We start from the raw sequence: 15,930 nt of genomic DNA, 5'->3' as shown, positions 1-15,930 counted from the left end.
TCACGGTGAAGCTGGACGGCGACTGTACTGAACTCTGTATCTGTTCACTGGGACCCCATGGACATTCACCGTCTCACAAGTTGTTTTACAGGGCACCATCTCCTCATCTTCGTCTCCCATGAGCCAGTCTTGAACTACATCAACTGCCTCCATGGTCACGTTGTCTTCTAGCCACCTATTGTGCCACTCTTCAAACTGTTGGTGATGCTTTAGCAGCACCATTGGCTGTACCTGAAAGCAGGACAGTAAAGATCACCAAAAGGTTTCTGGGGGAGAAGCCAAAACCTTCACCTCTTCGTATGTCTGAGATGTGCATGCTTTCCAACACAACACAAACAGTAAAACACAAAACCGCATACCTGCATTTAAAGATCTCTATTTCTTAATGTTTGCCACTCCCCCTTAAAATTTGCATGGTAAGGAAAAGGCTGCTAAACTAAACCAAAGGACAGAGCATTTACCAGCTGTCCTCCATGTTTCATCCAACACAGAGTAGTAACTTCGGGGTGTAGTTTGCAGGAATTCAGCCACAAGACTTCTTATCGGTACCTATCTTTTGGCTCACATCCTCAACCTCTGCTACTGCCTGAGCTGCAGAGAGAGTAATAGGAGATGCACCTGCTTGGCTCGGCAGAGAGCTCCCCGCCTGTACATGTAATCCTCCGAGTTCATGATGAACATCATTTTGTGGGTGTTGAGTTTGAACCGGCAGTCCACGTTGCAGGCACTTTCCACCCCGATCAGCCTCTTCCAGGAGCTCTTCACTTCACTACGCAGGGCTCTCACTTGCTTACATTGCCACTTGCGAAACTTTTTTAGGTTTCTAAAACAAAACAAAACAAGGATTACGAAGCACGTGTCACACTTGGTTATTGATTCACGTAAGCTAGCAGAGCTGACAGCACAAGTATGAAATTTATATTTCCATGTTTAGTTTTCAGACTTTCTCTGGGACCTTCCTCCATACACTCTGACAAATATTTAGTGGAATGGGAACAAATTAGACCCCAAATTCCTCCCAGAAGACACTGCTTAGACAGTCTCACTCCATTCTAAACAGTTTCATGAACAAATCTCAATGCAGCGGTCATAAATTTTTTCTTCAGCATTCTTACGCAGTGCACTGGACTACAGCAGCCTCTTTGGACCTGAGAAATGAGTGCATTTCCCTAGAGTTGCTTGTATGGCACATCACCTAAAATCACTGCCACATATGCAGAGAGGAAGCAGTACCAGCTGTTGCAGGTGTGACTCAGGAGAGGGAGCGCACTCACCTTTGCAGAAAGACCGGTTTCAATAAGAAGCCGTCATTCTGGTTATTCGAAGCTCCTTCCACCCCAACATACTGCTCCATGTAGTTAGCCAGGTGCTACACAAGAGAGACCAATTTCAAGTCAGACTTTGCTCTCATCAAGACAAACATCACTGCAAAGAACGAGTTTATTTCCAAGCTGCTTTTTATGAAGCTGATTTATGTTGAAACTCTTGCTAACATACCCATTTCTGTCAATGGCCACAGCACCACATGTAATCTTCCTACCTCCCAGGTAAACTTATCTTCCTGGCAAAGTCTCACATTTTGGAACAAGAAAGCAGGAAACCACTCTTAGACATCTGCTTTGTCTGTGGTACAGCAGACTCCATGGTCACTGTGATATTACCTGAACCTCCACAGGATCTTCTGTCTGGGTTTCTTCTGTATCCAGAAGCTCAATGGTCATGATCACCTGTCCCTTCCGCTGAAGAAACATTACCTGTAATAAAGTTACAGGCACAAGATATTGGCCACATGGGTTCACAATAAAATGCTGTATATTCACAAGAAGTCATTTGGACAACACATATGAGCTAGGAGAGAGCAAGCAGCAGGGCTTTTCAGTGAGTCAGTATGCCATTTTACTGTCTATGCTCTGGTTTTGGTACCTTCTCTCCATATTGCTCTCTCTCACCATTGTGGCTTTGGAGCTTCCAAACCCTTTTCTCCCAGGTAGAGTGCCACAATCACTTTATGAAGTGCCCTGGCAGCAAGTTCTTACCTTGAAACAGTTCTCATCCGCCATGCAACGTTCAGCCTTCCACTGATAGCTGGTCTCTTTTGCTGCCCGGACACACCTAGAGGATAAGTTACCTCCAGCAGCACCTCGCTTCCTTTCGTTCAAGTAGAGCTCAACAACCTTCAAGCAGATGTCATCACTCACTAGATGGTGAAGCTTCCATGAAAAAAGGGGGAATTCAGTCAGCAAGTCTGGGCCAAAGGTTTACTCTAGCGTGTTATGAAAGGAGCACAAAACTCAGCACAGCATCACACCTCAGATGAAGTTCCAAGGCTTTAACTCCACCAACTTCACACATTTCACTCTCTTTTTCATTACTTTGCAATAAAGGGAACATAGAAGAGTGAGGGGCTGATGTGCCTTAACTGTAACACAGCTACAATTAGAAGACAGATTTGAGTTTTGCCTTAGCTGTATTTTGGGAATGGTAGAATTTTGAAAAGACTGGAACTTTAAAAATGTTGGAAAAGGCCACGAAGAGTAAAACCCCTAAGGTGGCCCCTGTACTGAAGCTGAACTATCTCACTGAACTCCTGTTAGAGTGCTTCCCCTACATATATAACTTTTCCGTGAATCTGCTTTAAGTTTAGTAAGTCCTTCGCTACAGGGTACTGTGAGAAACCTATCTGTCTACAGAAGGGAGATGTGCAGCCCCTCAAACACGCAGCACAGCCATCAAATTAGTTACCTGGCGTACAATATTCTGCACCAATTTGTCCATAGTAAAGCCAATATAGGCATGGATAGTGAACATCTCCCTCAGAGTGTCCTCGTACTGCGTTGGATCGATATTCCCATCCAGCAGACTCCTCACCATATCCAGGAACGCGGGGTAGTATTCCTCCAGTTCCACCTCACCTGGGTGGGGGAAAAGTGCAGTCACTTAATGCATGTAAGAGGCACAGCAAAGTCACAAGACACAAGGGACAGCACTTCTCAAGAACCATGAGAACACGCTTACAGACAGGCAGTTTTCTGTAAGGAGTGCTGACAGACTGTAACAATTTCATCTCGTGCAATTCCATGACTGCCTTGTGCAGTTAACTATTCTGTTGTGGAGCCATTTACATTTTAAATTAAAGTAACAGATTAATATAATGAGACACTTCAGAACATCTGACAACAGTGGCCTTGCATGAAGTCCCTATGAACTACACATGAGAGCCCTCAGAAGATAAAATTACAAACTAGCTATCCTGTTAGATTAGCTGTATCCACGAGTCACAAATATAGAGGAGGTTTGTACCTCTACATTCCTTACAGAATTGCCTGCTGGTCTCAGTCACTCAGGTATATACAATCGAGCACTAGCAACCACAGCATTAAGAATGGACTATGTCCTGGATTATTCTTACTTGGTTGCTTCAGTCTTAGTTCCATGGCTGGATCATTGGTTTTTTCTTTTCTTCCCTCACAAAGGAGTTTCTCCCTCTCTTTTTCAGTCCGATATTCTAGAAGCTGCTTCTGAGCCTGACGATAAATCTTTAGGAGCCTTGAGCACAGAGTCTGGTGAAGGCGGAGGAAGAAATACCAATTATTATTGACAAAGAATAGACTGTAAACATCATCCAGAGTGTTGTGGGGCTCAGCAGCTGTAACATCACAGAAGGTTGCTTTTGCCTCCAAAGGACTGCTTGGAGGCCCAGGCACATGTTTTTTCCGTAGCTCAGGAGTATCGAGGTTCTGCCCCTGATGGTTTTCTCTGTCCTCATCTGTTGACTCTTCAGAAATACTGTGCTCAGGGGGCTGAGAGAAAAACAGCTCAGGTATGAAGTGATGCACTATCTGCCGGATGGTTGCTTGATCCTCCTTTTGGATAGTAGGCTGCCTTTTTACATAATAGCTGATAAGAGACGCTGCATCTTCCAAAATCTGCTTATCTTCATAGATAAAGATAAGATGAGGCTCGTTTGTGGATGAACTTCTCCCCTCTGAATGCTGCTCCTGATGCTGTAATCAAGAGACAAATAGATAAAGATCCTTCCAATCCATGCTCAAGAGCCATTCCTGCCAGAAGAAATAAGTCAGTATTAACGCTATGCTTGGGACAGTCATTTTTGACTGAGAACTCTTCAGAGCACCACCACTTCAACAAGGTCCCAGGTGCTATGTAAACATCTAGGTAATACTATAAATGAAGGACATACAGGATGAATTATTTACTGACATACGCACCTCATCATAGACACTCTCAATTTCATTCAGCAAGCTCTTGGAGCGCAAAGCTTTGGTGTCATTTTGTTTGAAGTTCACGGCCTGGTGGTCAAGGGACTTCAAATAGGCTTTCTCATACTGCTCCCGCCAAATTTTGTTGAAGCCCTGCTGGGCCTCCCGCCATTCCTCCTCTTTTGCTTTCAATCTGCATAAATGTATAATCTCCTTCAGTTCAAAAAGACAACCACAGAAATACACACAAAGCATTTTTAATGTAGCCAGCTGTGATGCACCAAAAACTTTTTAGTATTCCTGGAAGTGATAAATTAATTTTAAAAAAGCACCACCACTGAAGATGAGTTATCCTTTGAAACAACAGCTACAGAAAACAGTTGTTTAAAAATGCTGTAAAAATTTTGTATCACTTTCTTAAAGAACACAGGTGAACACAGGAGAATGGGCATTACCTCTTAAGAACAACAGGAACTGCAGTAACCGGGTTTTTCTTAAGACTTTCAATGATCTCTGGTGCTTTATCACCATAGATGCGATAGATGGCCCTGCGCTGGATCACTTCTGATGTTCCTCCCAAGCAATCATCCAGTCGAAATTTCTCCTGATCCTCTTGAGTCAGTCGAGACAGTTTTTTCTGCACACTCTCCAGCACACGTATTGTGGCTAAATTGGTCTCCAAGACAACGTCCAACTGTTAAAGAGTTCACAAAAGACACAGTCTAAGAACAGGCACAGCCGGAAAATGGAGACCAGCGGTGCTCAGGTTTGTGGCATGCATTCCAGCCCCACTGGGTGGAGCTAAGAAACATGAGCAAAGTTTCTTACTGGAAAATATACCTCCACCAGTTCTCCCAAAGGTAACATGTTTTTTTAGAACTGGACTCATGCCTAGAAAGAACTATTAGACTCCAAGCAAGTCGAAAACACCAAACCCTAGCTCAAACCAACGAACACTAATAGAACTTTCAGTAATTGGCCACCAATTAATTCAGTCAAAATCTTCATAGTTAGAAATTTTGCTTTCTGAGGAGGCAGACAGGCAGAAAGGAAGCAGAGGTACCTCAAACCGCTCATCTTCACAGCGGTGCAACTGCTCCTCATAAGGAGTCTTCTTGGAGCTGACAAAAGTGGAGTCTTCAGACCAGGACGGAAATGAAACCCAGGTATCATTTAACACCTGCAACAGCGCAAAGATATGACATTGAGCAGAGCCTTATGAGGCCAGAGCTGTTCTCATGGGGTCTGATACTTCTCTGTTTTATTTTTGCACAGATTTTCCCTGAATTCCTGTTGGAAGTTTCAGACCTAGTTCACAAGTCACTGTCATGACTGCTCCTCAGAAGATTAGAGGTCTGTGTGGAACTGTGCCAGGGCCCTGCTCAGAAAGCTCAAAAGTACCTTCACTATCATATCATAAACCACAGAGATCACTCTGAAGTAATCAGCAACTCTAAGTAAAGGAGAGTTGCCAAAAACAGCGAGAAGTGGGAGCACCTATGCTGCAGATGTCTGTTCTCAGCGCCTAACACACTGGCTCACAGTGCTCTTTCAGAAGAAAAACTGTTTCTAGAGGCCATCTTGGTCCACTGCTAGAAAATTACTTTCAGGCTATTTAATATTCTTTTCTGTCTATCGGGATAAATTTGTGTATGCACACAGACTCAAAAGACATTAAAGTGAAAGACGCAATTTGAGATGGGTTTAGATAAAATTAGTAAAATGCACGTGGATACTCTTACTTCAATAAATTGGATGAATAACTGATGTGAGATTAAATCGGGCTAATCAGCATTAAAGAGGGGAATCCACAGGCAGAAGCTGTAGCAGTAACGACCCCATTTCAAGGTTAAAGTGCAATGTGTGTTCAGGGATTGAACAGATTGATCCCAGAGTACCTCCTTGCAAATGGCTGTTCTTCCACTGCACTTTGGCTGCTGATAGGTTTTGGGGAGAGCCCGGTAACTTGATCCTATGCGTTTGCAGGAAGCATAATCAATTTCCCGACTCATTCCATCCCCAGATCGGTCGCTCAGTGGAGAAGCGAATGAAAGCTCTTTCACACCAAGGAAGGACTTGAACTGTGCAAAGAGTTCTGGGAATTTCCTTCAAAAACACAAGTAAGTGTACTTTGTTATTTCACTCTGACAGTTTTAGGGTTGCTAATGCGTGTCATAAAAGTGAGGGAGAAAATCTAAACAAACTTAGCACTGCAGTGAGAAATCCTTCACCAATGTTTTACCTATGTTATCATTCTCTCTGAAGTGCTTTACGTTCTTTTTGACTTAAGGCAGGACAAGGAGCTCCCTTCACAAATTCACGAATACTCCCCTTAACTGACTGAGGAGGGACTTTGCCATGTGCCTCTCCCCCTTCTGTTGGAAGCCAAACAGAACGAGAGGCTCACATCAGAGCTAGAACTATTTATCCTTTTCACAGCTCAGTTTACACCTGTATTATAGTTTGAGAGATTAGAACAGGGAGTATGAACAGAGACCACCCTCCTAGAATTCATGAGGTTCTCTGCCCCCAATGATTTAATATAACATCAGGTAGTCTGCTGCTTGTGAGGCTTTCAACTGGATGCACAGACACAGGAAAATATCCTTCTCAAAATGCTCCTTAAGAGCTGTGTAGATATGTTAAAAGATTCAGATTTTAGTACTCCTCTTTTTGGATTAGCCTTCAATTTCTTGCCTGCTACCTAGGAGATATTTCTAAAGTTAAATCCAAAACTTCAGTAACAAAGTTCACAATGTCTACCAAAAAATAACAGACCAAGGCCTAGAAAGTACAACACAGCAGAGAAGGTAGTCAGTGACTTACCCTAAAAATGGCGTAACTAGCTGGAGCAACTCAGAGCCAGAGACCAACTCTTGGTTGAAGAGAGCAATGCAACGGAGAAAATTTTCGTAGACTTCCTGACTCTTTAGCACTCTACGCACCTAAAGCACAGTTTGGAGAGAAATGATCAGATCGCTTGAACACCTGAACACCACTTTTATTTAGTTCATATTCTAAGTAGTCTAAACCATGAGTATAGTGACAAACCTCTGTCTTCATAGCAACATAAAAGGAGAATATGCACAAAAATGCTCAAACAATAATCTAGTAACTACAGATGGTACCATGAGGAAACATCACGGAAACATAGAGTAAAACATGTTTGTAAGAGACAAGCATTCAGGAAAAGGTTAATATCGGTTTCCATTAATCTTCCAAAGCCATCTATTTTCTTTTTACTTGGTCCGTCTCTCTCTACCACTTGAAAAGTCAGGCAATTGCTAAGTGCTGACACACAGATTCTATAGAAGACCAACCAATTAATAACCACATACGTGGCTGAAAATAAGTCCACAGCATGTGAGAACAGGCCAAATACTGACCTTGTCGAAGAAGGAAAACTCTTGCAGTGTTCCATATTTTCCCACTGTCGCTACTGACAGATCTTTGGTACCTCGCAGTTTCATCTTCTTCTGTTAAAAGAACAAGCAGTTATCCTTAAAATGTTGTGACTCAAATGCTATCAAAATCCATTTCGCTGACATACAACAACTCTCTGCAAAGGCTGAAACAGCATTTCCCAAATAGTGATCTAGCATTGCTGTGTCAAGTCCTCCACAACAAGCGCTATCAAATGACTCCCAGCTAAGAAGAAGAAACAACGAGAAAAAGCATCACTTCAGAAAGAATTCCAAAGAAAGATTTCTTTGTAGAAGCAATTAATTTTCCCTTTCCAGGGCCAATACTTAATTGAATATTCAACATGTTACCACACACACTTAAGCATACTTTAAGAATTCCCTTTTTCTACAGTAATTATTATTTTAAAAAGAACTTTTAAGTCTTGTTTCTTGCACCTAACACCTACATACCTCACAGATGCTACACATTACAACTTTATCTATGCAATTATCTAAACACAAGGAGTAACACCAGGTTGTTCTAAGTTTTTACTTGCTAAAACATACCTTCGCTGGGCCAGAAACGGGACGCAGCAGCAGTGGTCTGGATCGTTTTTTGCTGTGTTCCAGATTCTTCTCATGCTCAGTTTTTTGGACACTGTTTACTTCACATGGTCCATTTCCTGTGAACTGAAGTAAATAAATAATAACTTCAATGTTTTCTTCTTGGCTGATGCAAATAAAGAATCCTATATATCAGCAAGACAGAGAGCGTATAGTTAAGTCACCTGTTCTGCAAAATTCCAAACAATGATGAGGAGCAAAGTTCATCTACTGGCTCTATGTTTTTCCATAATGTTTTGCATTCCTAAAGCTTCTTTATGTATTCTAATTACAGAGAGTATTCAATATTCTGCCTTGTTCTAAGCATACACGTACCAAAGACCTTTTAGCCTCCGGGAGGAACTGTCCAAACTCAGAAAGCAGATCTTCCTGTCCCCTGAACAGATTTGCTACTTCAGTAAACACTTCTTCCTCAGACATGCCTCGAAAGGGTCGGCCTTTAGTGTTCAGCTGTTCTTTCTGAAAAGATACGCACAGATGTTAAACAGAGTTAAAAACATACCTCACTCTACAAGAAAACTTGTCAACTCCGTAACAGCCAAAAGCCCTATGCTACACAAACTTGAAATAACTATCAGATAGCCCAAGGTTCTTACACTGCATCCTTTCACACAGAATATCACTAAATTGACTGAAGGTTAGTAAAGACAGATCTAGATACGACCCCTTTACACCCCAGAGCCTGGAAATTTCTACAATTTTCACACTTTTGGCATTTCATGTGAATTGTTGGACAATTGTTGGACAATTGTTGGACAAAGGCTAGTGCTTGGGAACTGTCTAAGTCTGTTCAATAGGCAGACATTTTATTTGACAACAACTACTCAAACAGTGCAAACCCACAATCTCTTACATGGAAGACTTTTTACCTGGTAAGTATGAAGAATTTCTAAAAAGGATCTGTAAATTTCTGGATGGTCAAGAAAACGTGTTTTGATCTTATTCACGTAACTGATAGCATTATTGAACTCTACAGAATCAGACTCCAAAGGAATTTGGGATTTATCTTCTTTGTATGGAAGCTGTTGCCTAAACTCCTCGGAACAGTCACTGTGATTGTGTGAATTCTCCTGGGAGTAATGCAACAACAGCCCGCTGCCAGGGAGAGCGCTGGGCACAGGCTCTGAGGGCACCTAGTGGCGTAAGACACATAAGACAGTGACTCATACAGAAACATAGGTGCAAGTTCAACAACAATCTAGCATCAGGATTTTCAAGCTGTTTAGCTAAAAAAGACTACCACACGAAGAAGAAAGAAAAAAGATTTAATTAGCTAATAAATTTCCCTACCTATTTTATTAACACCATCAGTTGAAAAGATCACGTGAATTCATATCTGGCTTATGAACCATCTGACTCATTACCACTTTTGACTGTCACCGGATTATCCACTACACTTGAGAGGGTGTACCAAACAATGCACCCTGCAGTTTCTGTTACGTTTGGTTTATTCAAAGGAACTGTCAGTTTTAAGAAACATATTAAAATCTGAGGCTCTTCAAGATGCTACATTTCTAAGCAACAGAGAGATCTAAGGGAGATATCTAAATATCTTAAAGATATTTACTGCTAGTAATTAGAGTTAAACCACAAGTTTATCAGTAGAATTCAGCTAATAGCTCTGTTTCAGCCTCCACAACCACATAACAACAACAACAAAAAAGAAGCAGAGGCCAATATGCATCCATCTATATTACAGCAGACATTTTTCATTGCAGGATGTTAGCAATTGCGTGGCAATACCCGATGTATTTTTTGCTTATTGCCTAAACACATGTCCCGGAAATGCGATTCTTCCAGGATCTCTTTTTGAAATTTGTCACTACACACACCATGTATTGAGAATCTACAAAAATACGTCAAGCCAGTTTTCAAATCTGACTGAAGTATTTGGAGTTGAAGTGGCGCTTCCTGCAGGAATATCATTCTTGTGTAAGCTAAACTAACAACTGGTTTGAAACTAAATATTTAAATTTATATTATACCCATTATCACAGACTTTGAAAACCATGTAAAAACTTCAGCAACATGCAATACACATAAATCTACATAGCCTAAACTGTGCAAGAGAGGCATATAGCAACACAGTAACAGAACTTATTGAGAGAGTATGAGCTCTATAACCTACCTGACTATTCAAAGGTGACTGTATACTTAACTTCCCATTCTTTGGAATTTCTATCCTGTAGCCCAGAGGGAGGAAAGCATTGAATCCTACAATGAGGTCAGGATGCTCATGGAAAAGCTGTGAAACACGTCGGATTACTCCAGGTGTGTCAATGCTAAAATTGAGAAGAGTTTGTTACTTGTATCCAAATCAGAAATACAAGTTAAGCCTAGCAAATTACAGAGGTAGGTGAAGCCTTAGCTTGGCTTCTCAGAGATCCAATTTCCTAACAAGCAAGTCTGGGAACCTCAGACCTAGAAATTAGCCCAAGCAGAGGGAATGACCACCATCCACTGCAGCCTCATACTGGGAGTGCTATTCACAGAGGGGAGGTAAGAGTGTGCAGGTTACCCAAAATAGGCAAGACAGTCATCACCTCTAGGGCTGACAGGCGACAGAGAGGGTCTGCACTCAAGCTTCTTCACTTATTTTCAAGGTCTGCATTTCAGAGCTGGAAGTAAAAATAGATTTGCCTTTTCCTGTGGATTTGGGCTCTGGAGAACTGCACTACTGGGGGACAGGCCAGCAGGGTGGCCCATGTGGCTGCCAAGGTGGAAGGATGATGTGAAGGCTGAGGGACCCTGCAAAGGCAGGAAGACCCCCCGCAAAGGCTGAGGAGCTCCCTGGAGGAGCCCTGGGGCACAGGGCCTGGGCCTTACCTCTGGCTCTTGAACTCTTTCATGATCTCCAGGAAGCCGTTGTAGGTGGCGGGGTCGCTGCCAAAGCGGATCTTCACCTGGTCCAGGTAGGAGAGCGCATCCTCCACCTGCAGGGTGAGAACATGGGTGAGGCCCAGAACAGGGGAACAGGCCCCGGGGCACCCCACGGTCCCAGAATAGGGGAAGGGGCACCCCACGGCACTGAGTGGGGTGGGAACAGGCCCCATCGGGGGGAGCCCCACAGCACCGGGGAAGGGGTAGCCACCTGGGGAGGGGGACACGGTACCAGATGAAGAGGCCCTGAGGAAGGCAGGCCCCGGTGAGGCATCACGGTACAGGGGAGGGTGGGCCTCACGGTGCTGGAGAAGGACGGCAAGGTGCAGAGGGGGGCACGGTACCGGGGAGAGGGGAACAGGCCCCCGGGGAGGGTGACCACGATACTAAAGAACAGCCGGGGTAGCGAAGGGAGGCACGGTATCGGGGAAGGGGGAATGGGCCTCGGGGGGACCTCACCGTACCGGAGAAGGAGGGCGAAGGCCCCAGGGGACCCCACGGTACCGGGGGAGGAGGGGGGTGTGCCCCATGGCAGCGGGGGGAGAAGGCCCCGGGACACCGCACCGTACCAGGCGGGGGACAGGCGCCGGGGGCGGGCTCGGCGCCGCGGACGGGGCGGGGCAGGTCACGGCGGGGCGGGCAGGGCCATCCCGGGGGGTCGAGGGTGGCGGGGAGCGGCCCTTCGCGGGGGTGGGGGGGAGGGGGGAAAAAGGAAGGGGGAAATCACGGCGGTCCCGGCCGCCAAGGCGGTCGCCGCACTCACATGCACCGGCAGCTTCTCCTGCGCCGTGGCCCGGCCGCCGCCGCCCCAGCGCGGGGCGCTGCCCCCCCGGCCGCCGCCGCCCCCCGCCGCCATGTTGGGAGTCGGGCAGCAGCGCGCCCCCCGTCAGCGCGTGCGGAGCGCCTGCGTCAGCGCGCACGGCGCCGCGGCCCGGCCCGGCCCGGAGCGGAACCTTTGCGGCCGCCGTCGGCGCCGCCCGGGAGCGCGCGCTGCTTCCGGCCGTTCAATCGCCATGGCGGGAGCCGCGCCTCAGGCCGCTGCAGGAGGGGGAGTGGTGTGGCGTGGCCCCCCGGCCCCGGTGAGCGGCCTGAAGAAGGGGAAGGGATCACTCTGGCGCCGGTGGGGTGAGCGCGCTCTGGGCTGCCGGGACGGTACCGGGGCTGGCGGTACCGGGGCTGGCGGTACCGGGGCTGGCGGTACCGGGGCTGGCGGTACCGGGGCTGGCGGTACCGGGGCTGGCGCCGAATTTCTAAGGGGGCAGCGGCGGCCCAAGTCCCCGGTGCCTCTGTGCCGGGAACCGCTGGCCCTGGCGGGAAGGGGAGAGCCGAGGTGGGGCGCGGGAAGGCCGCAGTGCCGAGATCGCTGTAATGCCTGGTCTGGCGTAGCTGGACAAAATGTGGGTTTGAGTTGGGGTTTTGTGCGTTTTTTGTGTTTGGTTTTTTCCCCCCTTATTTACGCTTCTTACGTGGTTATTCCTATGGTACGTGACAACAGTAGTGTTGTGCCAAGGTATTAATCGGCTCTAAATAACCGCAGCGAGGGAGTTTTCAGTAATGTTTAATGTTGTAATTCTGAGGCACTAAGGCAAAAGGATGGACAGAGAAACCCGCAAGCTCAGCCCTGGGTCTTTATGCTGGTTTATCCTATTCAGCTTTGCTTTTTACACCACTGAACAGACTTGAGAGAGCTTGCTGGTATGAATCAGGCTTCCAGAAGAATTTCCTTGGTCATACCGTTGTTTGCTTGAGTTTTCCCCATATTTCCTTCTGGATTTTACTGTGCACGTTGCCACGATGTTCTGTAGTGGGTTATACCGAGGAGGGGTGGTCTTAGGACAGTGAAACTTCTCACGGATTATATAAGCAACTTTTGTTATTGCAACAAATCCATCTGCAGTTGGTACAATTCTGCTAGCAGTTGTGTATACAGACTGTACGGCCAGCAAGGCACCTGCGGAAACCAAGCCCAGAATAAAGTATTTACTGTGTAGTAGGATTGGACTTAAAATATGCCACTTTCCTCAAATGGTTCCTTGTCACCAGACAACTTGAACTCAGTAAAACTGGGTCACGTGCAGAGCAAGGAGGAGAGGGGGAAAAAGTAAGCCAATGCTGCTTGTCTCTCCTTAGACCATTATAGATGACTTGCTGTCATGGTTTAGCCCCAGCCGGCAACTAAGCACCATGCAGCTGCTCGCTCACACCCCCCGGTGCGGGGGAGAGAATCGGAAGAGTAAAAGTGAGGAAACTCATGGTTTGAGATAAAGACAGTTTAATAAGTAAAGCAAAAGCCACACACGCAAGCAGAGCAAAACAAGGAATCCATTCACTACTCCCCATGGGCAGGCAGGTGTTCAGCCACCTCCAGGGAAGCAGAGCTCCATCACGCGTAATGGTTACTTGGCAAGACAGACGCCGTAACTCCAAACATCCCTCTCTTCCTTCTTCTTCCCCCCAGCTTTGTATACTGAGCATGATGTCGTATGGTATGGAATATCCCTTTGGCCAGCCTGGGTCAGCTGTCCCAGCTGTGTCCCCTCCAGCTTCCCCTGCACCCCCAGCCTCCTCGCTGGCAGGCCAGCATGAGAAGCTGTACTGTCCTTGACTACAACTCAAAACATCATCACATTATCAAAATTTTCTTATCCCAAATCCAAAACATAGCCTCACACTAGCTTCTATGAAGAAAATTATCCTGGCTGAAACTGGGACATTTGCATACTGAAACTTAGAGGGACCTTTCTTACTTTGCCCTTAAAGTTGCTGCTTATATTTGAACCCAGAATGTTTTTCTCTCCTATGTGCTGGAATTCTCCAACTGTAGTGTAGCAGCCTCCAGTCACAATGGTAATGCGCTGCCTCTGGATTCAGTGTTCTAGCCTCTGTTCTGATACTTGCATGAACTGTTGCTGTATGGCCCGTTTCCCTTTTTACAATATGAAGCATGCTACAAGCCTATTTCATACAGGAAGGAGTACAGACTTTCTCCTGGTTGCTAGCATTTCACTACTACTCACCACTTGCAACATCCCAGACTATAATGGACTGATCCAGTGATCCAGTGTACAAGTACTTACCATCTTTTGAGAAGCAAGCACAGCAAATGCCTTTCAGGAGAGATGTGAGCTGAAAATGGATGGTTAGGGTTAGATTGTTATGCTTGTAAATACAGGTTGAGGTGAAGATGCCGTAGAGTATTCAGTGGTTATTCAATGCTTAAGAAGAGAGATAATAAATAAAGATTTTTACAAGAGTGATCCTGGAAGGAGGGTGGGAGGTATCACAAATAAAGCCCCTAGCTTGTGAAGCACTCTATAGCTGTGCAGGAAAGAGAGCCTAGTATGACTGTACAGAAGCCCATTATTCCACCTGTGGAAAGGAGTAGTTCAGACATGTCTGTGGTGTATTGCCAGCTGAAAGAGTAATAGCATTGATCCAGCCTCCTTGTCACGTTTTCCCCCCCCCCATCTCTATTCTCCTGAGCTGGCCCAATTTAGCCCTTCTGTTGCTCTTGTTAACTTGTGAAGTCTCATTCTCTTCACTGATTTGTGTCATCTAGCTTACACCAGCTAAATGAGCAGCAATAAGCTGTAGATAAGGAACTCCTATGACTTATGTCAGAGTGGTGGTAACAGCACTCATTCACTTAGCACTGACACCTTGAGAGTGTATCTAGTTGTGAGGATGCTTTAAAATCAGACCTAGGTGCTGAGAATAGCTTGCTGCCTGTCAATGTGAACAGCTACGTGCAGGATTTGGGTATTCTTTTTTGAGAACTTGGAATCCTGTCAGTTGGATCTTCCCTGACAGCTCAGGGCAGTAATTGACTATTGACACTGTCTTACCACTGTAGTACCTTCAAATAGCACATGTAATGTTCCTGCTGACAGAACGCCGAGTCCCAGAGGCACTGCAGGGATCCACTGAGTGCCCACTGCTCTCCATGGCTGCTTTCCAAACAGGAGATCTGGCTTCTGTGACCTTACAAAGGAAACACTTGGGCCCGAGGGCAGTCGTGAAGGAACAGGTCACCGCTAGCCATGCTGTAGAGGACACTGTAATCTGCAAGGACAGCCACTCTGGAAATCAGAGCACCAGGGATCTGAGTTTTAAAAGTGTAGGTGGGCCTGTTGATCACTGGGCATGGATCTGCAGGGATAATATCCAGCACAAGGACTAAATCATCATATGCTATGGCAAGATGCTTTTTCTGCTTGTTGATTGCTGTGTTGTTGCCTGGTTTCTGTGACTCTGGAGGTGGGATGCAGGCCACATCCTGCCTGGAGTTCAGTGGAAAGACAAGGACTGTTCCAGATACAAGGCCTGTGAAAAGGAGCTGGTTTTGCTCAGCTATTTCCAGGCATCTCACTCGGGCAGAGGTGTCCAGTGTGTCACACACCTCACCTGTAAAACAGATGGAAATCAGCTAGAGAGTTCTTACTGCAACTGCATGGGAATGTCTTTCTTCAGATGGGCCTCATGATTGGCTTCTTTATTTGTGAAATAATTTGCATATTATTCATCTTTCCAATTTTCCCATGTCATAATAATAAGCTATTCTAGATAAAAACTTTGGAGAGGAGATTAAAAAGCTCTCCAGCCCTGAAACAAATTTTCCTAAATCTCATGCTTAGAAAAAGCAGAAAGGAGCAACTATGCTTGTCATATGCTCAGAAAGCTAACCCTACCATTGCTGCCTCTGTGAGTTGTTTTGTTTCTATCCTACCCCATATGCAGGCTTAACTTAATGCAGTGTTTCGGAGATGCAGTTCACTTTCCATGGCATTCCAGATGATGACTTT

The 15,930-nt window shown here is 45.6% G+C and overlaps 1 protein-coding gene across 1 annotated transcript; it reads right to left on the bottom strand.

Annotated features, from left to right (window-relative positions):
* Positions 1–11,984, bottom strand: SIN3B (SIN3 transcription regulator family member B; the record flags this gene model as incomplete). The annotated part of the gene is made up of 19 exons (XM_082011020.1): positions 1–231; positions 619–823; positions 1,275–1,369; positions 1,662–1,754; positions 2,037–2,210; positions 2,743–2,912; positions 3,410–4,004; positions 4,230–4,413; positions 4,676–4,914; positions 5,284–5,400; positions 6,119–6,326; positions 7,047–7,165; positions 7,607–7,696; positions 8,192–8,314; positions 8,564–8,707; positions 9,118–9,381; positions 10,377–10,530; positions 11,075–11,181; positions 11,892–11,984. 19 exons carry the CDS (start codon positions 11,982–11,984, stop codon positions 1–3), a joined length of 3,405 nt encoding a protein of 1,134 aa, XP_081867146.1.
* Positions 11,985–15,930: the final 3,946 nt, after the last annotated feature.

The sequence above is a fragment of the Phaethon aethereus genome (genome assembly GCF_964289735.1).
Source record: "Phaethon aethereus genome assembly, chromosome: 26".
In the NCBI taxonomy this organism is placed as follows: Eukaryota; Metazoa; Chordata; class Aves; order Phaethontiformes; family Phaethontidae; genus Phaethon; species Phaethon aethereus.
This window is presented reverse-complemented; position numbering and strand designations above follow the sequence as displayed.